The sequence below is a fragment of the Salarias fasciatus genome, assembly GCF_902148845.1.
Source record: "Salarias fasciatus chromosome 7 unlocalized genomic scaffold, fSalaFa1.1 super_scaffold_4, whole genome shotgun sequence".
Lineage (NCBI taxonomy): Eukaryota > Metazoa > Chordata > Actinopteri > Blenniiformes > Blenniidae > Salarias > Salarias fasciatus.
Window position 1 is genome coordinate 15,348,864 of NW_021941229.1, and position 26,597 is coordinate 15,375,460.

The 26,597-nt window shown below is 42.9% G+C and overlaps 2 protein-coding genes and 2 long non-coding RNA genes across 6 annotated transcripts; 1 reads left to right on the forward strand and 3 right to left on the reverse strand.

Annotated features, from left to right (window-relative positions):
* Window positions 1-3,810: 3,810 nt before the first annotated feature.
* On the forward strand, window positions 3,811-15,670 carry slc20a1b (solute carrier family 20 member 1b). The gene is made up of 11 exons (XM_030084612.1): window positions 3,811-4,105; window positions 5,400-6,111; window positions 6,315-6,455; window positions 7,139-7,224; window positions 7,528-7,624; window positions 11,353-11,472; window positions 12,653-12,934; window positions 13,429-14,053; window positions 14,177-14,362; window positions 14,479-14,563; window positions 14,731-15,670. Exons 2-11 carry the CDS (start codon window positions 5,766-5,768, stop codon window positions 14,881-14,883), a joined length of 2,121 nt encoding a protein of 706 aa, XP_029940472.1. The 5' UTR covers window positions 3,811-4,105; window positions 5,400-5,765; the 3' UTR covers window positions 14,884-15,670.
* A 2,812-nt stretch (window positions 15,671-18,482) lies between these two features.
* LOC115383106 (uncharacterized) lies at window positions 18,483-19,553 on the reverse strand. 2 transcript variants are annotated; one of them, XR_003930632.1, is made up of 3 exons: window positions 19,374-19,553; window positions 19,226-19,240; window positions 18,483-19,076 (listed from the first exon to the last, which is right to left on the reverse strand). It is a non-coding gene; the product is annotated as an uncharacterized LOC115383106 (long non-coding RNA). The 2 variants fall into 2 exon arrangements; XR_003930631.1 differs by lacking the exon at window positions 19,374-19,553 and having other exon boundaries at window positions 19,226-19,317.
* A 308-nt stretch (window positions 19,554-19,861) lies between these two features.
* LOC115383105 (uncharacterized) lies at window positions 19,862-21,128 on the reverse strand. Its single transcript, XR_003930630.1, has 5 exons — window positions 21,019-21,128; window positions 20,839-20,892; window positions 20,708-20,734; window positions 19,982-20,032; window positions 19,862-19,894 (listed from the first exon to the last, which is right to left on the reverse strand). It is a non-coding gene; the product is annotated as an uncharacterized LOC115383105 (long non-coding RNA).
* A 2,025-nt stretch (window positions 21,129-23,153) lies between these two features.
* Window positions 23,154-26,189, reverse strand: pcyox1 (prenylcysteine oxidase 1). 2 transcript variants are annotated; one of them, XM_030085157.1, is made up of 7 exons: window positions 26,002-26,189; window positions 25,730-25,874; window positions 25,444-25,650; window positions 25,154-25,328; window positions 24,858-25,069; window positions 24,604-24,756; window positions 23,154-24,506 (listed from the first exon to the last, which is right to left on the reverse strand). In XM_030085157.1, the coding sequence occupies exons 2-7, from the start codon at window positions 25,839-25,841 to the stop codon at window positions 23,836-23,838; spliced, it is 1,530 nt and encodes a 509-aa protein (XP_029941017.1). In that variant the 5' UTR covers window positions 25,842-25,874; window positions 26,002-26,189; the 3' UTR covers window positions 23,154-23,835. The 2 variants fall into 2 exon arrangements, with proteins under 2 accessions (XP_029941017.1, XP_029941020.1); XM_030085160.1 differs by having other exon boundaries at window positions 25,730-25,877.
* Between the last annotated feature and the right edge of the window lie 408 nt (window positions 26,190-26,597).

The following is a 26,597-nucleotide window of genomic DNA, read 5'->3' on the forward strand; positions in this document are numbered from 1 at the left end:
TGATGAAACAAACATTATCTTATGTTTATCTAAAAGCACATATCCATTATGAGTCATAAGCAATATACGTCAAGACCAGCAAGCCATGTCAAAGTGATCAAGACCCTACAGGTCTGAACCTGTTTATGGCTGCTGACTTCAACCACTGGCTTCTCATTTTCTGGGGGCTTAAGAATCCCTTCTCAAGGGACCTTTATCCTTAAATCAGGGGATTTTTGGTGTGAAAAAAAAACACAGACCTACTGCAAATATGTATAATTGCAGCAATCAGTTATGAATTAAAGGCATTAAAATACAAATCCTTGTTCTGATAGATACCCTGATGTCAATATGATTTCTTAGTTTACTAATTAATTGACTTGAAAACACGACAGATAAATAAATAATAAGACGGATAAATACCGCACACTGTCCAAGCTGTTAGTACAATCATGACCGCCAGAGGACGCTGTTCAACCACACAGGAGATTACAGTTGTAATTAAATCTTGAATTCCGGATATCTAATTAATATTAGGGATTTTTTTTTTCAAAGCTTAAGAAAACAGTCACACAATTTGTTACACACCTGAGATATTTTCAGAGATTTGGATGGACAGAGAAACAATTAACTGATGTACATCATGGAAAGTCCAAAAATATAGAACCAGGGAACCAGAACAGTACAAAAAAAAAAACATACTTGTGTGTGGAATCACATTTTTATTAGACACGGAAAGCACGAAAGTTGTTACCAGTAATGGGACCCCTTGGACAGGTGTAAGCTCCTGTATGCTGTACTGTTCGAAATGAAATGAGAAAATGCAAACATTCAATTAATAGATTATATTTCAGTAATATTCTATCACTGCAGGCTATTATTGAACAGCTACACTGTAATTTCCTCTGTTTTTTTCATGAATTGGGTCAGTGTTACACTGAAAGGGAAGCTCCACAGGCAGCTGCTCCTCTCTTTTCCAGAGACTTCTGCACTTTGGAGGAGCTCGCTTTTTGGTGGCCTCGGCTTCTTCTGCTTTGGGGAGAAGGAGAAGCTCTCGGTGTGTGACTGGGGGATGTGGGCGTCAAGACACAGACGACGACATCTGTTCAATTTGCGGAAGAAGCTTTGGAAAACGAAAAAAAAAAAAAAAACCTCACCCACAGCGTGGTTATGAAACACACTCAGTCCCACCCCTTTGAAAATGCTGCGTTTAGGTGCAAGGAGAAAAAAACAGTTAAATATTCCTGGAAACTAAAAGGGGGGAAAAAAAACTCCCTGATCTTCGAATAATTGACGTAAAACAAGGGATAATGAAGGGAGTGTCACCAAGCCATCTCCACGTTCTCCTGTTGCAGCATGCACACTGCAATCCTGTTGACACCACACCTCATTGTTTGCCTCCTCCTGGTTGTCATGCAAACGAAAAACACGCAATTACTATCATCTTCACAACATCCTGTATTTTGCTGCGCGCATCGTGCGCGCCAACATAAACCTTAATGCCGCATGATGACGGAGCCGTGAGCAAAGAAAACGACTTTTGTTCTGAGGATCAATGTTGTTTTCATTCACGACTAAATGCACCTCAGTGACTGTAAAGTCTTCTGTCAATGCTGTTATCACGATGACAAACACTGGGTGTTTTTCGGCACTGTTTTAAAGTGGCATTGTTTCTCTTTGTGGGAAAAAACAAGGGATAACCTCTGTTTGTATTTCATCTATTGATTTCTGTTTACCCAGTGCTAGACTTCAGATGATAAATACAACTTACTGAGTCATATCTTTTGAACAGTACCAATTTCCTGTAATTGAGTTTAATTGTATATACTGAAAAAAAGCCCATTTCAAGCCTTCAAAGTCCAGTGTTTTACCAATTAATGTGTAAAATCTGTCAAACAAATGAAAACTTCTCATTCTGGTAGCATTAAACTTAAAATTACACATTTTGAACCTTTTACCTCAGCAGTTTTTGCTTTTATATTCATGTCTAGTTTTGTATATTTTATATTTGAAGCCTATAACTCACAAAAGGCCATAATTGTCACAATCAAAACGTTTAAAGTGCTTAAAACCTTTCAGTTCATATGTTGAGTCTACTGAGTTAGTTATATCACTTGTTTAAGACATTCTATTTTTTTTGCAATGCACCTATAGATAGATAGAAAGAGAGCGACAAAGAAAGTGTGAGAGAGCGAGTGAGACAGATAAGAGAGTGTGTCTTGAACCTTCTCAAAACAGCAGTTAGTGGAACCATGAACAGATTATATAACAGCCTCTGTGCACAGACATGCAAAGGCTCCACCAAAATTGAAAGAGACACCAAACACTTATAAAGCATCCGCAGACAGTTTGTTCCATGCATTTAGTCTTTCATAGGTTTTCCATTCCTCTCTGGGAGCTGTTTTTTTTTATGTCTCACTACTTTATATCTTCTTGTGGTTGTTTTATAGGCAAGATTTATGCTTTTTTGCATTCCGGCTGGCTTAGTGTTAATTGCCCAATTTTGGTTGTATTGCCTCTATTAGTAACCATTCTTTGTTGTGTGGGTGTATTATCATCCTTTTTCATCTTATTTTAATTAAGCTCATTTTTTTCTATTGTTACTTTATTCATACTAATTTTACTTGTAATCACTTCATGAAATGACTTGTCTGTGTATGAGAGAGACAATTATGTTAATTTACTTTGATATATTATGATATAATATGTTGTTATAGTCATTTTGTTTTTTGAAGGAATTTGTGTCTCTTTTGGTTTTGTCTTGTTTCCTCTCTTTTATGTCTCTTTTAAGGATAAGGTACATCTGTGGGATAAGCTCACTGAGGCCTTAACTCCTTGGCAAGACGGTTTGTGTTTGGTATACACATCCAGTCTTCTCTCCTTAATATAACCACCCTGTAAGTGATGAAGCAGGTGCCAGGAATTCACTGGAAACGTGCTTTAGCTTTGTAAGGCACCTGACTATGTGTTGTAGATCGGCTGAAAAACCCCCCCAGATACATTCTGCTTTCTCTTTTCATGATCTTTAATGAATAGAAATCTTACAGAAGGTTTTCCTCTATTTTTCTTTCTCAACAGTTGAATGAAAAACATGTCTCTTACCATGAAATCAGTTAAAACAATAAAAAGTTAAATTTACCTTTCATGCAAGTGAGCATAGCAATCTTATGTTATTGAATGAAATTGCCAATTTTCTGTTACATTGGATTGACTCTTGACTATCAGTTCATACCTTTTATTGTTTGTAAGTATGTACTTCCACATATCATTTTACTGATGCAAAATGACTTTGGACCAAACCACTGTGAGAAATAAAAGGGTGCATTTACAACCCTTTAAGAATATTTGGGGCTTTATCATTAGTGTTTCAATGCATATAATTTCTTGAAACCAATAATTATGCAAAACAACAATCACCACATGGTGACAGCTTTCTTTGTCCACGTATTCAGCCTATGGATGCACTTGAGAAGCTGTACATTACTGACCCATCACCCCAGACTGAGAGGAAATTTCCACTCCTGATTCTTGCTCTATTGTTTCTACATTCAAGCTGCTTCTTTTCATGGAAGTAATGTGTCTGAAGCATTTTTATTGGCGATCTGTTGATACACAAGTTAATGAGTAAATAGTTTTATAAGTGGTGATGTTGTAAAAGAGACTTGTCCGGGGGATCGTCTGACGAACGCAGGACACGCAGCGGTCACATGATGAGTGAGAAGAAAAGCCCCCCTGCCGACAGCCGGGAGGATGAACAGGAGGAGGAAGAGGAGGAGGGGAAAGGGGCGGGGCTATCGGAAGGGTGTAAAAAAGAACCGAGCTCAACCGGCACGAGCAAGTTCCACACACATGCGACAGCGGGGCTTTCATTCAAACTGAGAGGCGTCTGGATTTTCTCTTATCTACTCATATCTCCGTAGATATTGTTTTTTTGGAATAGTCAGTCGGTTTTTTTTTCTATTTACTCCAGGCAGCCTTTTTTTCCCAGAGGATTTATTTCATAATCAATTTAATTTTTCATTATCCCGCGCGCGCTATCGTAACGTTACGTCTGTGCGCGCGCGCGCTAATTAGCTTACTGACTAGCAAGAACTATTCTTCGCCGGACTGAGAACTGCATCGCGTGGTAAGCGTTTTATTTATTCGTTCATTCATTGTGGTTGTCGGTCTTCATTGTGTCTGGTTTCGTGAATATGTAATATGAGGTAAGTCACAGTTCGATGTAGGGGGTCAAGCTAATGCTAACCACACTTTCAGTATGAAGCCGTCGTACATTCAGTACGGTAAGAGGCGTGATGGTGAGCTCGGGTAACAATGCCTGACATCTACTATAACACCCGGCTGAATACTTAGTTTGACCGTTTCCACCGTGCGCTCCGGTTAACGGGAGCGGGGAGTGGCGAGGAGGGCGTTCTCCGCGTCCACGCTAAGCTGAAGTCAGCGGCGCTGACCATCTGTTTGGTTCACGCTCCACAGTTTAATTTAAATTGGCAGACACACACGCACTTCACACCGAGCACGGCGTCTGCCACACGGGTCTGCCCGGCGGTACCGCATCGGTGTCCCGTGCGTTCCCCGGATTGAGTCACATCCGGTTGCGCCCCCCTTCGACGAGAAACCACGTCAAACGCCACTAATCGGCATTTTAGCGGCGGCCTTACCGGGGAAAATTACCGACTTAACGACAAGAGTGGAACAGTGTGCGCAGCCCGGCCTCGAACTCCAGTGACTGTGTTTTATGAATGGATGGCGACACGTGCACACACGCGACACGTTTACTGCGTCTTTTCTAATGATAAAGACTCGTTTTATTTCCCGGCCGGAATTAATGGCCCCAGTCATTACTGGAACTGCAATAAACAATAACACGATTCATCGCGTGTGTCTCGAGGCTAAACGCTGCAGTCCTCTGACTCGTGGTGCTTCATGCGCCATTTACCAAACATGGCTTCCTGGTCGGTTTTCAGCAAAAAGCAGTAACTTGAGGTTGTCTTCCTGTTGGGAGCTTTTGCCACTGGTACAGCTTGCTTGGTTACACCGGTGTAAACACAGTGTAAACAAAGCAAAGATCACCATAGCGTGAAGTGAAAAAGAGGCATCTGTATAACTTTTATCAGATAAAATATGTATGAATATCCCTATTCACCTGGAACAAAAAATTAATAAATAAAGAGTGAAGCAGAAACTGAGTTACATTTGGGTGGGAAGGACTAATTTTCTCAGCTAGGTCCACTCTAGACTTGAAAAGTAGCTGAAAAGATTGTCTTATAGGGAACATACATCTCTTGGTATTATCCAGAAATTGTTCTGTGATTGCATATCATTTCATCTTATGAGTTGTTTGTGTCTCTTTGACGTTGTCATAAATAATTATGGAGCCAAGAGTAAACATGTTTTGTCTTTCTGTTTTTGTCTTTCAGGATGTACTCCCGCTCATCTGCTGTCACAGTTGCACGATGGCTGGTTGTTATCTCTGCCTGTTAGCTCAGTGCCCAAAGAACAGCAACATATTTAGTATAATTACAGGATAGCAATAAATCTTCACTTTACCTCTGGTTTATCTCAGCTGTCGTAAAGTCAATTTCTGATAAACCTTTTTTTTAAAGTTTGCACTGCTTAGTCTAAAAAAACCTGTTAAAACAGGTGGGCCTAAAAAAAAAAGTTAATTTATTTATTTTACTTTATACCTCTAACAATATTTTAGTAGCTGCTGTTTAGAAATAGCCATTTTTCAGACGTTAATTTCCTTTTAAGATTGTGAAGCAATTCCTGTACAAACTACAGTCATGGTTTCTACGACGACGGCTGTTGCAATAATACTGACCACAGGGGTGGCAGTCTCCGGTCCTCTCACAAATTACTTGTGGTTGCTGATCGTAGGCTTTATCATTGCCTTCATCTTAGCCTTTTCCGTGGGTGCCAATGATGTCGCTAACTCATTCGGCACAGCTGTCGGCTCTGGTGTTGTCACCCTGCGACAGGCTTGCATTCTGGCTACTGTGTTTGAAACCCTGGGCTCCGTGCTCCTCGGGGCCAAAGTGAGCGAAACCATCCGCAAAGGCATCATCGACGTGAGCATGTACAATGACACTCAGCATATCATGATGGCTGGATCCGTCAGTGCTATGGTTGGTAAGTAAACAAGTTTGGTTTGTGTGCCTTGTGAGCAAAGATTTGCATGTGGGACTTGTTGAGCAAGAAAATGGAACAGCCGATGCAACACTTTGCTGTGGTGTTATATCTGTTCTTGGTTGCATTAAAAGTAATTGGTGAATTCACTGGTTTTTTCACATCAGTTTAACTGTAAATTATTTTTGTTTCTTTGTCGTTTTCAGGTTCCGCTGTGTGGCAGCTGGCCGCCTCCTTCCTCAAGCTCCCAATCTCTGGTACACACTGCATTGTTGGTGCTACTATTGGCTTCTCGCTGGTTGCCAAAGGCCATCAGGGAGTCAAGTGGTTCGAACTCCTCCGTATTGGTAAGTCAGTCTAATAAGCCGACCTAGAAATGTTGCCCAAGTTGCATCAGAGAGTTTAACAGTGTCTTTGTCAGGTGCAACTGTGAATGCTGTCATCTGGTGTAATGTTGTGTTCAACGTTTAGGAAGGGTTTTCAAGAATTTCAAGTTGTGATTACTGTAACTCATGTTTCAGAGAAGGTGGTTTAGCAAAAAAAGATATATAAGAATTCTACTTGGAGTTTTATAAGTGAAGTTGCATTGGGGGACGCTTGAAGTAACTGCACCTCTGCAAACTTGATTTTCATTTTTAAAACAATTGGTATAAGAAATGTTAGTCATCTGTTTGTAAGAAACTCTTGAAGTTTGTACGTTTTGTCTCCCTCGAGAGCTCTCAGGTATGAAATGACTGAGATCTTATGTCATCGTTCAAACTGCTGTAGCTACTTTATTGCTCAGACTGGGATACACAGTGACAGAAGCAGTGTGTTTCTTAGTTAATTCTGGTTTGTGAGGGTTTCTGCCTTTCAGGAATTGTCTTTCTTAGTAAGAATTTTTGAGCATAAAGCAGTTGTAAAAAGGGAACTATTTTTGGATGTGGTTTCCAGAGTGACATACTTCTGTCAATAGTAGGTTGTTTTTGTGCGAGTTATTTGATATTGCTTCTCAACTAAATTCTAATGATTATCTTCATTTTATTTCCAGTTTCATCCTGGTTCCTGAGTCCACTTTTGTCTGGAATAATGTCCGGCATTGTGTTCTACTTTGTGCGCATGTTCATTTTACGCAAGGTAAGCCTGATGTTATCAGATCATAGGGATTTTGTGAAAGAATATCTCTCCGGTTGAATGTGTTTGGGATACTGTACTACATAGTGACCAAAGTGAAATTAAAGAAATCCTTTTTACACAAGCTGAAAAAGGGTACTGTCCTCAGAAATGTTTCCTTATCCACGCATGGCTCAGGTTACTGCTGTGTCCGTGTTGTGCCATCAGCTGTGATACTCATGAAAAATGGGGTATTTCCTTTCAGGGGGTGTGACACTTTCATCCTTTTTTTTATGTCTGAGTCAATGCTTTGTTTTGTCCCTGTAGAAAGACCCCGTTCCTAATGGATTGAAGGCCTTACCTGTCTTCTATGCTGTGACCATGGGGATCAACCTGTTCTCCATCATGTACACTGGAGCTCCGAGTGAGTAACCTTGTTTGGTTTTGCTCTCCATGTCTGCCCACAGCCACAGCTTAAAATAAACGGCTCAGACAGCCGGATGCCCACACATATTCCAGACTGAACCAGGCTGCATTTTTAACAGATGTTGTGTTTATTTTAACATGTTTTTTTGGGGGGGCTCTCTTGACTGTGGTTGTATGTGGGTCATGGCTTGAATGAAGTTTTTAGAGTGGAGCTCGACAGGGAGCTGGAAATAAAAGGCTTCACTTAACTCTTGATGTCACTGTTTGCATCCTTCAGACATGTTGGCGGAAAAGAGAAGTAAAGAGGGTTTTGTTGAAAATGGTCACAATTGTCTGAATTGGTTGTTTTCTGTAGTGATGCTTTTAATACTTGCTGGTTTTTGGTCTTGAAGAAACTCGTTATTAAATGAGCAACTTTTGCTCCTTTTGTTCTCTTGTCTCTACAGGGCCTTACAGTTCAAGAAGTTAGCTGGCTTGGGCCATTTAATGGCTGCCACAGGCCAGAGTTTGTCCACATACGGTGCGCTGATGTGTGCATGCACATCAGCACGCTGACAGAGAGGAGATCACTTGCAGTCCCAGCATAGCTTATGTCCCTGGTTAGTCAGGCACATTTTGTACAGTTGTGCGAAGTCTTTCACACTTTAACACAACATACTCGTGGGCCTGTAAATTGGACTTCGCTATTTGAAAGGTGTGAGACTGTACATTTGACACCTAAGCAGACTTACAGCATTCTTTCTCAAAGTGCCTGTAATTAGTGATACCTGTTCAGACCAACATTCACATGTTCTATCTACTGTACATAAGGACAGATTTTCCCCACACATAGGATACTGTTAAAATTTCAGAACCAGTGGAACATGTAACATTTAGCAGCTAAATGAGTCATGTGTCACGTCTAATTCAACATTCATCATTTGATCACTTTAAAGAAGCAATCCTGATCCTCAAAGTCAGGCACTTGATAGTGATATCAGGCACTGATGTGTGCATTATTACAACATTGCTGCAGCAGCAGCTCATTACTGCTGGTATATGCACTCTAATGCAGCAACGGCGTCCACACACTACGTGTCTGGTTTCTTGTGATAAGACTCAGCAGTGTCCCTGCTTTACATGCTGCCACAGTGGTGCGTTCGACACCCAGACGTATTGCAGCACATTCCTACACTCAATACATGCACCAGCGTCAGAGACCTCAAGTCAGCATCTGCAAACATGATAGAAATGTGGAGCGAAGCGTTTGTGGATCATCTGGTCTTCCCTTATGGATGAGGCCTGGTGTCTAAGTTTCCTCACACCTTATAAATCACTCACTTGCTGTCACTCTCCAGCAGCCCCGTTGAATTTAAACGGCAAATCTACCCCGAAGCACATTCAAAATCTCATCCCTACTTCCTTTTTTAATGTCCCTCAAATGCTTGTCACCTGTACAGGAGGTTTAATTGCTTCCTGCGTTGGAATGGAATTACTGCCAACTCATCTGAACTTCTTGGAAATATAAGGAACTGCCCTGAACTCTACCCATGTTATTGACTTTCAGGGAAATGTCACAGATCCTGCCCCACATGCAGATTCAATCGCAATACTTTGTTTGCAGCATACCAGTGTGTATTTCAAAGTGCTGAGTGTCACGGTGTCAGTACATTCTGACCCCTCGCTGCAGCCCCAATTGATAAAACTTCAATGTGTTTAGCTGGATACAAATTTTCTGCCTGGGTTGCCCCCTGAAAAACAAACACCCGGTTGCGTTGGTGACTCGAGTGAAGCCAAACAATTGGAACCATCGCAGCACGCGTGACTTGTTTTCACATGTGGTACAGCCCTGAAAAAGAATAATCTAATGAGATTGATGGTGCTATTGTCTACTGGCTTCTCTATTGGGAGGAGTGAATGTAAGGCTTATAGATCTCCTCAGTGCTGACAATTTAATATAGCCGTCATGTAATCCTAACGCCATCCATGGTTGCTTCTCATCTAGTTCTACACAAAATCATTCAGAAATGGCGAGAGGCTCCTTGCTAAGTGACTCATCAGTCGTCACTTTTAATGGCCGTCATAATTGAGACCGGAGGTGGACGACATGTACTGTACAGACAAAATAACATGTTATTGTGTAATGTGGGCCACAGGATATACGGGCTGCAGGGAGGGGTTTGGAACGCAGCCGTGGTCAGATTTAATTTCCTGTGTAGTCCCACTCGTCCCACTGAATGGTTGTGGTTCGAACTCGCCCCTTTATGTAGGAGGGAGCATCGGATTTCTAGCAAGCATTTTCTTTTAAATTCATACTTTTCTAGTTTCCTTTGGAGGGGGAAAAAAAAAAGTTTTGCTCAAATAAGTAGCCTTTTCTGCAGATGGTGTTTGATTTTTCGGTTGACTTCCTTACCCTTTTTGTTTTCAATTCTTTTTTTTTATATATATATATTTATTTCATTTGGTGTGGGGTCAGGTTGCATTTAGACTGACTGTTCAATGTGGAACTAGTCCACACCTGCTCCTGAGTGTCCAACCACATGAGAGTGAGACATCCAGTCTGCTCCAGTCACGGACGGGAGGTTCAGCTGTTACCGTGCCGCCTTCTGCTTTTCCTCCCATGTCTCCTGTCCTGAGGGGAGTGAGCCTCCATTGCGTAACTAAATAAACATCAGTTAGGTGCTCTGCAGCCTCTTGCTGCAGCGTGACTCAGTGGAAAGAGGGCAAACTGTGTGGACTATGTCCTCAAATAAGCACAGGGACCAAGACATTCATCATGTACTCTTGGCCTCCAATTGCTTTATCTTTATTTCACACTTCCTTAATAGTCTTATAAATGTGTAAAACAGCTTTTATATTCCAAGCGTGCATGATCAAGGTCACTTCACTAGAGGTGAAGCAAGACTCTGTAGCGGCTGTTGTCTTTGTTCTCAGCCACACTGCTGAGTTGCTTTGTGTCCGTGTAAGAAAGATGACTATGTCCCATGGGAAATTTAAATAGTGGCTCTCTCTGCCAGCACGCACGCTACGTCTTCTGCTGCACCGGGTTTGCTGCAGTCTTGGCAAGCGGTTTGCGCTCTTGCTACAGGGAATGGCTGCCCACCTTGTATTTTGCTTTTTCTGCTTAAGAACCGTCTCCTTGTAAGGGAACGAATCTTCCTTGTGCTCTTGGTAGCTCGGCAGTTGGGGGTCATGGTGACATTCATGCTCTCTCGCCTGTTAGCTGTTGCATAACTTTTCACATCTAGGGGTGCACACACACACACACACACACACACACTCACCATTCAACTTACGTGGCACAATGAAGCTATGCAGCATTGCTTGTCACAGCTAGAGGCGAAAGATGGCACGTAAGGCTCAATGTGTTTGGTAGTTGCTGTCCTGAAGTGAATTTTCACTCGCTGGTGCCATGATTGTGTAAAGCCACGCTCCCTGGAGATTGTGCCATCCTGTTTATGATCCATGGCCAGTGAATTATTTGTGAATGAAGTAAAGACGTTTTATGAGCAATTCAAAGAGATACACACACACACACACACACAGATAATGAAGGGAGACATGACTCTGGTTTTAATGTTCACCATGTTCCTCTTAAAGCCCCATTTCCTTTATGTAGAACTGCAGTTGCTGTAACTCTGTGTGCTGTCTGCCAGTAAAGGGAGCATCTGCTGCCTTGTTTTTTTTTTTAAACTGCCTTCTTCTATTTGCCCTTGTGTTTGTTTGTGGCCCATGGAAACCCCACAGTGCTAGGATTTGACAAGATCCCTTGGTGGGGCATCCTTCTCATCTCTCTGGGCTGCTCTCTGCTGACCGCCATTGTGGTCTGGTTCATTGTCTGCCCTCATCTGAAGAAGAAGATTGAACGTAAGTGCCGCTCATATTTTTTCATTGCCTTCCGATGACTCAGTTGTCCTCTGCAATCCTGCCTTACATGCTTTTTAACCATAAAGACAAATGAGAGGCGCAGCATTGCTCATGCAACACAACCTATTGTTAGCAGGGGCTCGTTTTAATCCATCAAATGGAGCTCAGGGATTTTTCGTCACAATGCACTCGCTCTAATGAAAATGATCCAAAAATATTGCCACTAGTTGTTTTTTTTTCTCTGTCATCCTGGATTAATGGACAAACCATTGCTGAGTCACAAAGCTTTGCACACCATATGTGTGAATTTGGTTTTTGAAGTGTAATTGTAGTTCCTTTCTTCTCTGAACAATGCAGAGCTATTGACCAAACTTGCAACATACCCGTCTTACCTAACCCAGGAAGCGCACAAAAGTTACATGAGCTTTTTTTATTACGTTTTTAAAGCAACGTCTGAATCAGAGTTTGGGCGTTTTAGTTATAGTAAACTTGACTCGCACTCGGCGCCGTAATTTTTATACTATTGAGTGACCCTGACTCCTTCACCTGCTGAGTAGTAGTAGTAACAACAGCAGGTTTATTTGACGAAGCACGATTCTGTGTAGATTAGCCTCCATCCAGGAGACAAGCTGACTAATTGGGTCATTGGGATCCACTAATTGGTCTTTACCTGCTCGACTAAAATAAGACCAGGTTGACTTAAGGTGTTGCCGCGGCATTTGCGGTCCGCTTGAAAGAGGTTGCCGAGGCTGACCGAGGGCTTCGGCTCCAGCTCCGACCAGTTTGGGTGGCGCAACGTGGCCACCTGGGCAGAGCATTAATACAAGTATCTAGTAAAAAATATTGGTATCCCTTTCGCTTTAAAACTACAAACAAATATGTGAAGCACATGCTGTGTCAAGTCTTCTCACCTTCCACGATTTAGACCACCGGCAGTAGTGTAAATATGTTCCTTGTAATCCATTTATCTGATCCTGTCAGCATAGGGGCTCACTTCTGAACATTTATAGGACAAAGGCTTTTCTGGCTCTGCTGGTTATGCAATTCTTATGACTCCCTACAGCTTAGGTTGGAAAAGAAATGAACACGCTGTACTTGGATTTCCCTCTCCTGTGCCGTGTATGCGTTTGGACAAGATCCAAGCAATATCTCACTCACTTGCAACCTCTCCCCCTACTAGGAGATATCAAGTCTTCCAGCCCTTCTGAGAGCCCCTTGATGGAGAAGAGGGAGCTCAAGGAGGCCCAGTGTCCAATCCTGAAGCAGACTGCCAAGGAGTCGTCCACTCCGGCTGCACCAGCTGACGGTCAGAGCGCCGCCGCTCAGCCCCCAGTCGCCCCCGAGGAGCGCAGGGTGGCGTTCAACATCGGCGATTCCGACGACGCCGAGAACAACAAGGAACGCAAAGTAGCGTTCGACATCGGAGATTCTGATGACACGGAGTACACCAGCGTCGGTGATGGTAAGTGCGCCAGCAGGCAGTGTTGTTAATGGTTTGATGTGTGATTAAAGCGTTGCAGCGACAGCCGCATGGCTGCAGGGCAGGAAGTTTATCCATGCAGCTATTAGAAAAGGTATGCACTGGGTGGATTTGTAGCATAACTACATGTTGTACCTGTTGTTGATTTGCTCTATGAATGTAACAGGCCTCCACCACACAAAACAAGCTTTTACACAAAACTTTATTCGGGTAAAGATGCTTCCGCAAGTCATACCTTCTCGAACCTGTTTAGAATTGGAAAATTAGTCTTGGATGTAAACCAGATCCGGGATTTATTTGTTGAAACTTGCAGCCGTGCCAGGTAATTGAAAGTCACCAGCCGCTGTTATGCAATCCACTTTTATGTAATCCACTTTCATAGTTTTATGATTTGCCCAAAAATGTAAACGCGAAGTAAGACACGAGACGCGGTACACGTGTTTGAATGACTTTGTTTATTCTTGCTTTTTCTCCAGCGCCCAAACAGACTCAAACAAACGATCAGCTCAACAACCAGCACAGCAACGGCGTCGCGAATGCTCCCAACCAGGTCCAGTTCAACAACCAAGTTCAGTTCAACAACCGGCCGGCACAGATTCCAAACAACGGTTACAGCCAGTATCACACCGTGCACAAGGACTCCGGGCTCTACAAGGACCTCCTGCATAAGCTCCACCTGGCCAAGGTTGGCGACTGCATGGGAGAGGGCGGCGACAGGCCCATCCGGCGCAACAACAGCTACACCTCCTACACCATGGCCATCATCGGCATGCACGGAGACTTCAAGCATAAGGAAGGGGATTTCCGTGCCAGTGAAGATGGCGACAAAGCCCCGGGAACCGGCGGCCAGGACAGGAAGCGCATCCGCATGGACAGCTACACCAGCTACTGCAATGCCGTCGCAGAGCACACAACTCCCGAAACTCTGGGGGAGAGTGACGTGACACTAGAGATCGGGAATCAGGACGCCGGCAGCAGCCACAGCTCTTTGGACGAAGACGGACTCGATGCAGACAAGCCGGAAGTCTCGGCTCTGTTTCAGTTCCTCCAGATCCTCACCGCTTGCTTCGGATCGTTCGCCCACGGAGGAAACGATGTGAGGTGTGTATTCTCCTTATGAAGCTTGTGCTCTCATCAAACGTATGAGGAAATTTTGTTCTGGCTGCTTGTCGGTGACCTTTTTTTGAATATCCGGTTAACATATTTTCCTCTTCTGTCCCGCAGTAATGCCATTGGACCTTTGGTTGCTCTGTGGTTGGTTTACGAAACGGGCAGCGTGACCTCGAACGCACAGACACCCATCTGGCTGCTGCTGTACGGCGGCGTGGGCATCTGCATGGGCCTGTGGGTGTGGGGGCGCCGCGTGATTCAGACCATGGGCAGGGACCTCACCCCCATCACCCCTTCAAGGTACAGACTCCACAGACAGCACTCAATCTGAGTCACGCTCACCACATCCTCCTCAGACATTACCAGCTCAGACAAATCCATGACTTCTTTTTTTCTTTCTTTTTTTCCCCCTGCAGTGGTTTCAGCATTGAGCTGGCCTCAGCCGTGACCGTCGTGGTTGCCTCAAACATTGGCCTGCCTGTCTCCACCACCCACTGCAAGGTAAGCTGGTCAAGCCCTGTGGTCGGGGAGTTCAGCAGAGAGGCGGAGGAACAGACTGTTGAGTGTGAGCAGGGTCCTGTAAACAGTCTGGAAAGACGTCTGGTTTTAGAACAGTGTTTTTCTCAAAAAAAAACAAAAAAAAAAAAACCTCTTCTCTATATTTCCAGGTGGGCTCGGTGGTAGCTGTGGGGTGGCTGCGCTCGAGAAAGGCCGTGGACTGGCGTCTCTTCAGGAACATCTTCATGGCCTGGTTCGTGACGGTGCCGATCTCCGGCCTGATCAGCGCCGCCATCATGGCCATCTTCCTCCAGGTCATCTGAGCGGAGAGCTGCGCCCCGAGCAGGGAAGGAGAACGACGCCGCTCCAGCGCGGACCAGGAGAAAGGGAGGGAGAGAGAAGTTGGATGGCCAAAATATATTGCTTACCTCAAGCCAACAACTTTGGAAGAAAAAGGAATTTAAAAAAAGAAAAGTGTGAGAGGACTTGTGACCTGGGCCTGTGGTTGACGGCTGCATCATTTTTTCAACCTAGAATTTGCTGTTTGTTCCATTGTGGTCACATATAACTTCCAGTGGGAAGCTTACATTTCTTTGTTCTGGATTGCTTTTTCATACTTCATCTTTCTGTAAAAAGTTAATCAAAACACGTGATTGCTTTCTTTTCTTTTTTTACTTTACGATTATGTATATACAACCGTGTTGTTTTTAATTTTGAACATTAGACAGAAATGAACAACTTGAGATGCAGTATTAGCCTCATACAGATGTAACTCCAGTTGAAACACATGTTGAAACTAATGTAGACGTGAAAACAGTATTTTGAGGCTAAACCAAGATTACTGGTGTGTTTTTATTTTTTTCACACTGATTCTGAATTTGGTTGCTTTGGGGTTTTTTTTTTTGTTTTTCGTTTTAACTCTGTATCTGGACCCCCAGTATCCCCTCAAAAGGACAAAAATCATTCTCACTAACGAGGAAAAAGGTAATTTTTCAGCTTATGTTGGTATTTTCTACAACAACATATCACTGCAGTTTTAATTTACTGTGCTGGAGGTGACTGTACGCCTGCAGACAGACACGAGAAATACTGTATTAGTATTCATTTGTTAAAAGTCATTACAATTCCTAGCAAGAAAAGGCAAAGGCCAAACTGCAGAAGCGAGCGATCTTTTATCTGCTCTTCACGTGAACCTCATGAGGCTTTTCTCTCTTCTCGATCAGCGCTACAGTAGCTGCCTGAGCTCGTTTACTTCGGTTTGAGAAATGTCAACAGCAGAATGTCAAACTTATGTGTTCTCAAACAAGACCTTAAGTCTCCTGTTAAAACTTGATTGCATCATCTTCGATGGTTTAAATGCTTTAGGCCTGCTTCATACTCGTATTTGGGTTTTTTTTCCCCCTGAATTCACCTTGTACCAGCTACCTTCCAGTAAGCATTTTGTTTCTGTGGAGTTCGCAGCGGCCTGGATTTTTTTTTTTTTTTTTTTTTTTTTTTTTTTTGAGGTGGTGACGTTTCCTTTCTTCCTTCAATTAGCAACTGCGAGGAGAAAACGGGAAGCTTTGAAACTGGAAGTTATATAACTGGGTGGTTTATTGTCGAGCAGATCTGTCCTCCTGTATGAATGAGCGCAGATATATACTACATTGCATGCCACCAGCGCGTGGTCATTTGGCTGCAGTACTAAATGCATTTCAGACCTATAGATGCTGTAGTTGCCTTAATTGTTTTATTTTCCCTTAGGTACCAAAGAGAGAAAAAAAATTCTTGTCTTTTTTTAATGCACATCAACATAATTTGATCCACGTTTGTGGATTTAAATGAAAAAAAAAAAAAGAAAATAAAAATGGGAAAATACTTGTGTTGGAGTTTTTGTTGTTACACATTTGCATCAGTAGAGAAAGTACACACACACAACTCTGAAGTACAAAGTATTGCTGAACCCAACATTAAGCAAGGCTCAGTTTTAGTCTTTAGTAACTTTGAGGATAAAATTGAAAATCTAACGTCTTTATGTCCCTGTAATTTATAATAAAACCTACAGGTAAAGTAAAACTGAACTTTTTTTGATTACATCTGGTGCCCCACATCTTGATTTTATCACACTTTATAAACCAAAGCATGAATCAGACGTCCTTTCACACCAGCTGGGAGTAGGAAGTGTTCATCAATGGAAAAATAAAAGCTTCACTTAATGTATGAGAGGTTTAAATGATCTTGCATTTTCATTTTTGGCACAATTCTAAAAATCCCACACAAGCAGCACTTCAATCATTGTGTGACTTGTGATTTCCTGTAACACATTTTTAATTCGGGAAGAAACAAAGTTACCAAGCATGGCCGCTTGTTTAACCAAAAACAAAACAAAAAACTCAAAAGTCAAGTACTTGGAGTATAGAACTAAGAAGCAGCTCAGTGTAGCCGAGCTTTCTCTCTGAGGCTGTGGACGTGCAGAATGTTATCTGCGTCACGGTCATGTGGCAGCTCAGGAGTCTCCAGTTTATCTGGTCTCCCTCTTACGTTTGTCCGTTTAATGTCTGGCATTCATAACTCAGAAGCACTGCAGTCACATTCTTAAAAACAGACTTGAGAAGGCACAATCTTTCATTTGAGAAAAATAAATGGAGTGCTAAAAAAAAACTTTGCCCTTTGTACTCTCACTCAAATGGAGGCAAGGATGACCTCAGAATGTTTGAATGAATCAATATTTGCATTCTGGGAACTGGCAGAGCCATTACAGTTCATTAAAGGGTTCGTGGCTGGAAAAGCAATTCATGCTATTGTAGTTTTTGATTCTTATTGTTAAAGCAGTTAATTTAATAACTTTGAGTACAAATCCTATCATACGTGAGAGTAGCCCTGCTGCTGCAAAATGGACAGGTCAGTTTCCCATCGGCCGTCAGCGCGCGGCCTCCACGGCCGAACGGCGTCCCAGAGGAGGATGGGTTTACGTGTTTTCATTAGGTGCAACGCAGATACTCATCACGACGGCACAAAGCGTCCGTTTCTGATCACGGGGCGTATCGGATTAGTATCACCCGGGCCGCGGTTACACAAACACTGTTGTGAAATCTTTTCATGAAGCGGCTGCCTGAAAAGCACATGACACCCGACAAAAGGAGACGGCCAGGTCGAACAGACAGGTGGGATTGTTCCCGTTTTTATTGACAGTAAGCTCGGCGCAGCTCAGGCACCGGGTGGCGGGCGGGCGGGCGGGCGCTGGGGTGGGCTTGCGGCTTACTCCGTTCCATCTGTGACGCAGACACACACAAACACACACACACATTATCTTTTAGTGCCTTATGGGGACGATGCATTTGCACCAGTAGTGTGTTTCTCTCTGGCACTCGGGCTTCGGTCCCCACCAGTACAGAAAGACAGAGTCACACAGGCACACAAAGGATTCCTTCACGCCATCTTTACATTGAAAACACCTCATGATCCAGTAGTTTTCCAGACCTCTGGATCGTGCCTTTGTGAATCACATCCCTCCTGTGCATTTAAGATGATGTGACTCAGTCGTCCTCCTGCGCGGCTGTCGATGAGTGACGACGCATCTGTGTGTGATTTTTTTTTTTTTTTTTTTTACAACTGCAAAGTGAGAAAGTGGCGACCGGACTCCCAAAGGAGCCACATATACAGTACGACTGCAGGGTAACAGCCACACGATTTCCTCAATATTAAACCAGTGCATCTTTCAGGGCAGGGACAATGCATCCTTGGTCCTAAAATAACCAGGGGAAGATGATACAGTATAAATCAAGCACAATAAGCACCCAGGGACAGACGTCTCGGAGTGTCCTGGATTCTCGTCCTAGATTTACTCACACACACACGATGAAGGCCCGCACTCAAACAAACAATCCTTCCATCTCATTTTTGAGGTCAAGAAATGAATCTGGTCTGTGTGGTGACTTGGACCTTTTTTATAAGTGCAAATTAAAGTGACAAAAATACCACTTTGGGTGTTTTTGTTTACAAGCTTGCAAGTTGTAAAATTTGTTTTGACCTTGAACCAATTGACTATAAAAGACTATTTTTTTCCTTCTTTTGACACTATTTCAATCCAGCTGAGGCCGGCTGTGACCGCCTCTGTTTTTTTTTTTTTCAATTCAGCTTGTTGCATAACCTACAATTTAAACTTAACTGCAGTTACTCAAAGCACTTCGGCACAGCTTGCCTCAGCCGGTACTTCTGAGTGAGGAGTGAGCTTCATTGAAATCTTAGTCACACTGTTTCCACCAGACAGCAAAGTGAAAAAAAAAAAAAAAAAAAAAAATGGAGGAGGATTTTAGTGTGTGCGTGTGTGTGTGGTAAGCGCAGTACTGAAATGTGTTCTGGGGGGAGTTTCACCTTGCTGCGTGGGCTCGTCCTGACTGGCCTCACCTGCAGAGGACGTGTGAGAAAATGGGAAATTACAGCAGGAAGCCGCGGGGCTGCTCTCGCATGTGATTTCAGTGCTTTTGGTGGCTCTCACCCAAACTGCTGACAGTCTCTGCCGCAGCCTCCTGGTGCTCTGAACAAAAAAAAAAAACAAAAAATAAAACATTTCATTCATCGTAAGGTTGCGTGCAAGCCTGTTTCAAAAGGAAGACTTCTGTTTTTTTTTTTTTCCTACAAATGTGTGTTACTGTTACTGTTACTGTGACGATTTACAACACTCACCTCGCTTCTGTTTCCCTGTCAAAAACAATGCAGACAGATATTAACAGTGATAGAAGAACAGAAGCCACAATCACAGCTTTAATGTGCTCAAATAAACTGCCTGGAAAAAGAAAAGAAAAAAAAAGAAATAAAGTATGGTAAAGCTTACCGTCGCTCTCCTCAGAGGACTCAGACTCAGATTCTGTCAGACATACAGTAAGTCACAATTTACAATCCACTGCATTGTTGCCGTCTGCTACACTGTCCTTTATTGCCATCTGCAGGCTGCTGCTCGCACAGTGAGGCCTTTCTTACCCTTCTGAGCGGCGGCGTCCGGAGTCCCGCCTCCGCCTGCCGAGCACAGGGCCGCAGTTATGCAAAGTCTGAAACGTTCAGGCGGAGCGCCGCGCACTGAGTCGGGACGCACCTGTCTTGTCGCTCGGGGCTTCGACGTGCTCCTCCACTGTTTGGAAAGGTTTCAACAGGTGACTCTGGTGTTTTCACAGCTACAGGATGTTCAGGTGTGAAGGAGAACTCACCGGATCCGTCCTGAGCAGCTTCTGGAAGAAACATTTCCAGCAGTGTTTTAACAGGTGAACCTGGATTACTTGTTATTTAGTCTAACAGGAAGTCAGTATTTGAGGTTATGTTTCTCACCGTAGCGGGAATCTTCGGTCTGCTCCTCTGTAACTGGATTGGAAATGAGAAGTGGTTATAAATAAATACATTTTAGTTACAGGAAATCATTTGGGTTTTGCAACGAGGCATTGAACCCACCGTTCATCTGAGCTGCTTTTTCCTTTTGAGCAGCCTCAAACTCCATCTGATCTGAAGAGACGAGAGGATGAAATGATGCAAAACTACAGAGAAATGGGCTTTTATTATTACTGTATTATCAATATGAATGGTAAACATCTATAAAAGGTTATTTGCTAAATGATAAATCATATTTATGGGTTCTGATCTTAAAAAAAAATCAAGTGATTTATCTGATCCCTTGAAATATTCAAACATTTTCAGGTATTGTATTTTCGACTGTGATGACTCAAAAGCTAAAATTATATTAAAAAAAACCCTGTAAAATAAAATTAAGAACTGAAACAAGAGAAGTTTCAGTTTATGTGCATTAAAACAGAATCATTTCAGTTTGAATCAGTGATTTTCTGAGATGCTCATGTAGGCAAGCTGATTTTGTTTTCATTAATTTATATTATGCAGCTGCTTTATCTGATATTTGTGCATCTTTGTCTGGTCTTGCACAGGACTTGATTTCTGTCATGTTTAAAAGTATTGTGTCAATAAACTTTATGGACAAATGTCATAATGGAAACATGAAAATCAATATTTTAAAGTGAAACAGTGGTGGAGGTTTTACTGCACCAAGGACTTATGTATAGTTTCTTCTATAATATAATGTCTTTTTGTATGTTAGTGTTTAGTTCTTTATGACAACAAATAAAAAAACCCAGTACTTTCTGAACAGCACAAAGCGGTGCGCTATACCTATTTTCTTTAGCTCTGCTAGTCCATCTGCAAAAAAACAAAAACAAAAACAAAAACAAAAGATCATCAGCTTCACTGTAACACGGATGACTGTTTTTGGAACAGAAGCATTGAAAAATAAAAATTCTCACCATGTTCAGCAGCTTTTTCCTCTTTCTCTGCAGATTCCAGAGATGCTGAAAGCACTACAAGACATCACAGCATCCATCAGAATACAGCTGGACTCACATATTTCATAAAATCTCCTTTCATATATATATTTATTCTTATACTGGCTGAGATCAGTGGGTTTTCAGTTTGGTTTTCCTTACCAGAGTGAAACGCTGCCACAGCCAGGAAAACGAAGAGCGGCGCCACGAACCTCATCTCTGCCGCCGGTCTGGTCGGAGGAAGACAATTCGGGTGTCACTCGAAACAGTTTGGAGGCTTGTTGACAGTTTTAAGGCCTTTTATGTCTTCAGTCTCATCACATGTCGACAAAGGACAGGCGGCTCTGGTACCATTGTCCCCCCCCACCCCCCACCCTACCTGAGGGGACAGCTGGGTGGCACGTCGGCTCACAAACGCATCCTTATTCAGCCTGTCAATGCTGCGCATTGTTGGCTCCTCGGTCACACGGGCCTTTATTTGGGGGGGATCTGATTTAAGGAAAGAAAAAACAAGAAGAAAAAGAGAAAGTGGCGCTCTATGTATCTGACCTCCAAACAATGCTGGCTCCCTTTAATGGATGGAGGGTGATTTCACTGAGACGGGTCACGCCGAAATTCTGCAAGACAACTCTTCAATTTATCAGAAACACTGAAAACATTTCGAAAACGTGGCCCAAACCCAGTAGTGAAATGACAGAAAACACTCCGAATTACAGAGAAATTTAAATAGAGCAGGATGTTTCAAAAAATGAGACAAGACTTTTAATTCAGCAAAGAGTTTGGAACAAAATAAATGACTAAAACGATGTGTTTCAACAAAGTTTCATCATTTATTGTGATTGTAAACACTTTGAACAAACGGTGCATTGTGGGAACGTCCAGTTTCTCTTTAAAATCAACTGGGACAAGTATCAAAGTCTGCAAATGGTCTGTTAAAGTGCACAATTAATCTTACAAAACAAAAAAAATCTAGAAAAACACTTCTGTCAAACTGCTTAAGAAACAATTAGCAAAACTAGCTTTTTGTCTTTATATTTCCAACAACCTGAAAGTGGCCTTGATAGGAAGAGTTTCTTTACACATGACACAGAACACAAACGGAGTCTAAACACTCCTCCATAATTCAGACCGAAGCCCAGAAATGTATCAGTGCAGCTTAGACCTAGTGTGGGAATATATATTTATATTTACTCTGACGATCATTAAAGGATCGGTCATGTACTTCAACAGATTTAAGGCACAAATCATTGTTGGGAAAAGCTGCATTTAGAGACACTTCAGTGGGATGAGACAGTCCAATCACACTCCAATTAACATAAGCAAAGAAAAAAAAATAAAGCTTTTCTAAAACGGCATCAGCAGATTCCCAATAGTCATCGATCAGCAGACAGAAAACGGATCACAAGAGAAAGAACAAAGAGCTTGCTTGAAGCAGATTTCTTTTCCTAGACGTTGTCGTACCACGTTAGTCACACAGTTAAAAAAATAAACATTTTGCTGAAGACATTTCAGTGTGTCTCCTCTGCAGTGCAGCACGTTTCACAGTGTTTATGCAGTTCAGGTGGGTTTCAGAGAACCGAGCTGCAGGTCGAGCTGCAGGTCCTGGAGATGAGATCTTTTTATATATATATATATATATATATATATATATATATATATATATATATATATATATATATATATTTTTTTTTTTTTTTTTTTTTGTAACCCCATTCAACTTTGTTTGCTTGTTGTGCTGTTCGTATAAAACCACAGTCCTGCAGTGAGGAGCCGAGAGGTGGAAAAGTGACTTTACAGTAGTCCAACAGTGTGAGAGGTTTCAAAAAGCAAACCTGAGATCAGATATAACTCCTGATTAATTAGAGAAAGTTTTCAAACAAAACATGGTCACAAGGGTGAAGCTGTCTCTTCTGAGTAAACCCGTTTAAAGGTCAAATAATAGAAGTTTCCTGCACAGTTTGAGTCAAACTCAGTGGCCTGAAATGAGAAAACTGTGGAGTTACCAGAAGGTCAGAGCTACCTTTGAAATCCTTCATATTAAAAAAAAAAAAAACTGCATGACTCAAGTTTAACTGAATGCTTGTCAAGTGTTTATGTGACAGCAGATGTTTTCATTTGCAACAAGAAGCCCTGCTGGTTTTTCAGTAGCTCAGATCTCAGCTCCAAAACATGATTTCTAAATCTTATTAACTGTTTAACAATCTATTTTTGTATAAATGCATCAAAAAATTACGAAAGAGTTGATTCTTATTTTTTGAACACTTCCAACTAAAAACAGAAATGTTTCCAGCATTTCAAAGCTTTGATTCTGCTACTTTTTTTTTTTAATACTCTTGTTTTTTGTTCCATTTTATTGCTTTGACTTAAAAGCTAAAGTTCTAAACAAAGAAACTAAACATTATTGTGATAGTTCAGTTTATGTGCCATTTTTAAATGTATGAAAGAATGAAATTTGAGGAAAAAGTAGCTTTCTGACTGAACCTCTTCTAGATGGATCTGTAGTGTAGAAAAATAGCTTCTTTTTTTTTTAGTGTTTTTCACCGTTTTCTAAGGCAGCGACGGCCCACTCCCAGCATCCTCACCAGCAACAGACTAATTATTACTGATTTGAACAATATCAGATAATCTTGGTGACTGAATTTCATTAAAACAAAAATCTAGCTGAATGCCTGAATTAAGTTTATCAAATGACTGGAAATGCATTGATTGGATATTTTTCATCTACAATGGATTAATTAGAATTATCACGTCAAAATGACTTTCCTCCAATCCTCATCAATTTTTAGAAACGGGTGTCAGGGGTTAAAAAAAAAAAGGGTCAGAGCGGCATGCGGCCCAACTGTGCTCCATCTGATCTTCAGAAGGTAGTGAAAACACTTTAAGGACCATAAATCAACAATCTCGCCTGAGCGCCAAACGTTACGGCCCTGATTGACTCTGCTTCGCGGTTCTCAGGAGTAGTTTCAGTTCTCACTTGATTCAGAGTTCTCCCCTCAGGCGGGTGTGCAGATCCTCCTGGTCCACCTTCGTCCCCTGCTCGTGCCAGCGGTGGTGCGCCAGCAGGGCGGCGTTCCTGGCGGAGATGGCGCTCATCTCCATGGCGCTGGCCGCCCACTCCACGGCGTTGAGGTAGTACATCCGGTCGTGCAGGATGAAGGGCGGCGACCGGCGCTGCGGCGGACGGTAAGACGGGTAAGCCAGCCACGGGGTCTCGGAGACGGAGTCGTACGACAGGAACATGCTCTGCAGCTGCTCCTGAGTGAGGGGCTGAGGGGAGAACACCTTCCACACTTTGGCCTGGCTGGCCGGAGGTCGCTTGTAGCCCTCGGGGATGTGCACGGGGTCGAGCGAGCTCAGGCTGTGGATGACCGAGCCCTTGGAGTCCACCGTGAGGACGTCGGACACGGTGAACTCGGAGGCCGGCTCGGCCGTCCCCAGGTAAGACACGTTCAGCAGCCCGTGCACCAGCGTGGCGACCGTCTGGTGGTAGCGCCCCGGGTAATGCGACGGGATTGGAGGGGAGAAGCCCGAGAAGGCGATGTCAGATTTCCCCTGGTGAAGCGGCGTCGCTACGATCACGATGTCGTACAGGCCGTGCGCCGATCCCGACTCCCCAACGTAGTTCACCTCATAGAAACCGGCTGTTGTACCTAAAAAACAGAGATTTTTGGGGGGGGAAAGTTTAGAAGAAATTAGGAAAGTAATATCAGATCTAGTCTTGCTACGTAGAAGGAATAGGAATTTCACCTCTCTTGGACGGTCGGACCTTGTATGAAATGGAAGTCACTTTTCCAGAGATGAGCTCACTTCTGCTGTGGTACAGCAGTCCTAAACACACCCTCTTATTACCCCCGTCCACTGCCCACAGGCCTGAATCTGCCCCCGCGAGCGACACTGCACCTGCACAACAACAACAACAACACACACACAGATTCTGAGTAACGCAATTAAGCAACAGTGCCACTTCCAGATGTGATGTATTCTCACACTGTGGAACTTACCCACGAAGCCGTTGATGCGAACGCTTTGGCCGTAGTTGACTCGGGTTATTGGAGCCACGATTTCATTGAGGAAGACCTGTGAGAATCCGTCTGCCAGCATGGCCTCCTCCAGGGTCTGATTCATCAAAGTCAGAAAGCTATCGCCACCCATGGCGTGCAGGAGCTTCTCCACGCTGGAGAAGGAGTAGCCATACTGCTGGTACTGGTAGATCCTGTAGAATTAAAAGAAAAAAAGATTTATAAAAAAAATGTGCAGGTGCTTATTAATCTTGTGTTAAAGGGATGAACCAGCTCACCTCATGAATTTGTCCAAAACACCTTCCACCCACATCTGCATTCGAATAAAGTTTAGCCCATACCGCCAGAGCATTTTCAGGAAGTTAATTATAAACCAGTTGCTCTCTTCAAACACCAGCTCCTTCCCATCGAAGATGGCCATTTTAGAAGGGAGGTCTTTCCTCGGGGGAAGACCTGAAGACATCAGAAACATAAATTGTAGTCACATTTTAAATGCAACCATTTTTTTTTTTAAAGATCTCCATGTCAAATCTTTCATCAGACAAGATTATGGTAACAGAGGCTTTACCTATTTTTTCAATGAAGTGCTTCATGTGCAGGTTCAGAGGATGGATCACCGAGCCTCCAGTCTCATACTCATAATCTCCCATCTTCACTGTCGCCAGCCTCCCGCCAACGGAGCCAGATTCAAACACATCGATCTTCACCACGGGTCCGAACTCCTCTCTCAGGTAAAACGCTGCTGCTGTTCCGCCGATGCCTCCTCCAATCACAGCTGCACAGCGCAGAGAAAGAAAGACTGAATGTTAGTCTGGACACTTCCTAAAGGTGAGGTCCATCACAGAGGAGGTTACCTATCTTCTTGGGCTGATCCTGCAGCTCTGGGGCTGAGGCCAGACTTCTCCTCCCAGAGTGCCAGAGCCCCAGGAGGAGCAGGGCTCTCAGAGACAGGGTGTGCGGGTTCATGGCGGACTTCTACAGCTCCGTGCCGGCGAGCATCTGCTGAGACCACCGGACAAACAGCACCGGGCCACGGTCAAACGCTTCACCCAGGAAATCGCCAGAGGTGTGTGAGTCAAAGCAGAACTTCAGGAGATAAGGTGTTCAGAGTTCACCGAGGACTCACTTTCCAAGAGGCGCACTTCCTGAAGACTTCCAAACTCTCAGAAACTTCAGCCAGACGGCTTCGACGAGCAGCCCAGCTCTTCTCGCACACACCCGAAAAACAGAAAAGTGAAGTAATAACTGGCTAAACCCGTTAAAAGGGTGAATCGAGTCGGGGTGAGACCGCGGACGTCTTCAAGCATTGACACACACACTTCCGGCCATACTGAGACTTTCACAATAAGAACCAGCGTGAGCAAGGCGTTATCTTTTAATCTTTTAAGATTCATAATCTTTAACATTAATTCTGTAATTGATTCGAAGCCATTCCTCCGTTTAACTGATCTATATTTTATATAAAAGTGCATATACATATTTTAAAAAGGTAATAGATTTTTCATATTTTATATCAATCAAAATGTTATTTTTATTCTGTTTAAACAATAGAAAGAAACTGAACATAATTAAATGTTGGGATTGAGATACTGTGTTTTCGGATTTTCGTGATTTGTAGGCAAACATTATATAAGAATGACACAAAAGTTGTAAGACTTACTTTTTTCCTATAAAACAGCTTATCTTCCAGGGGTGTTCTTTGTACAATTGAAGTTTCAGCAT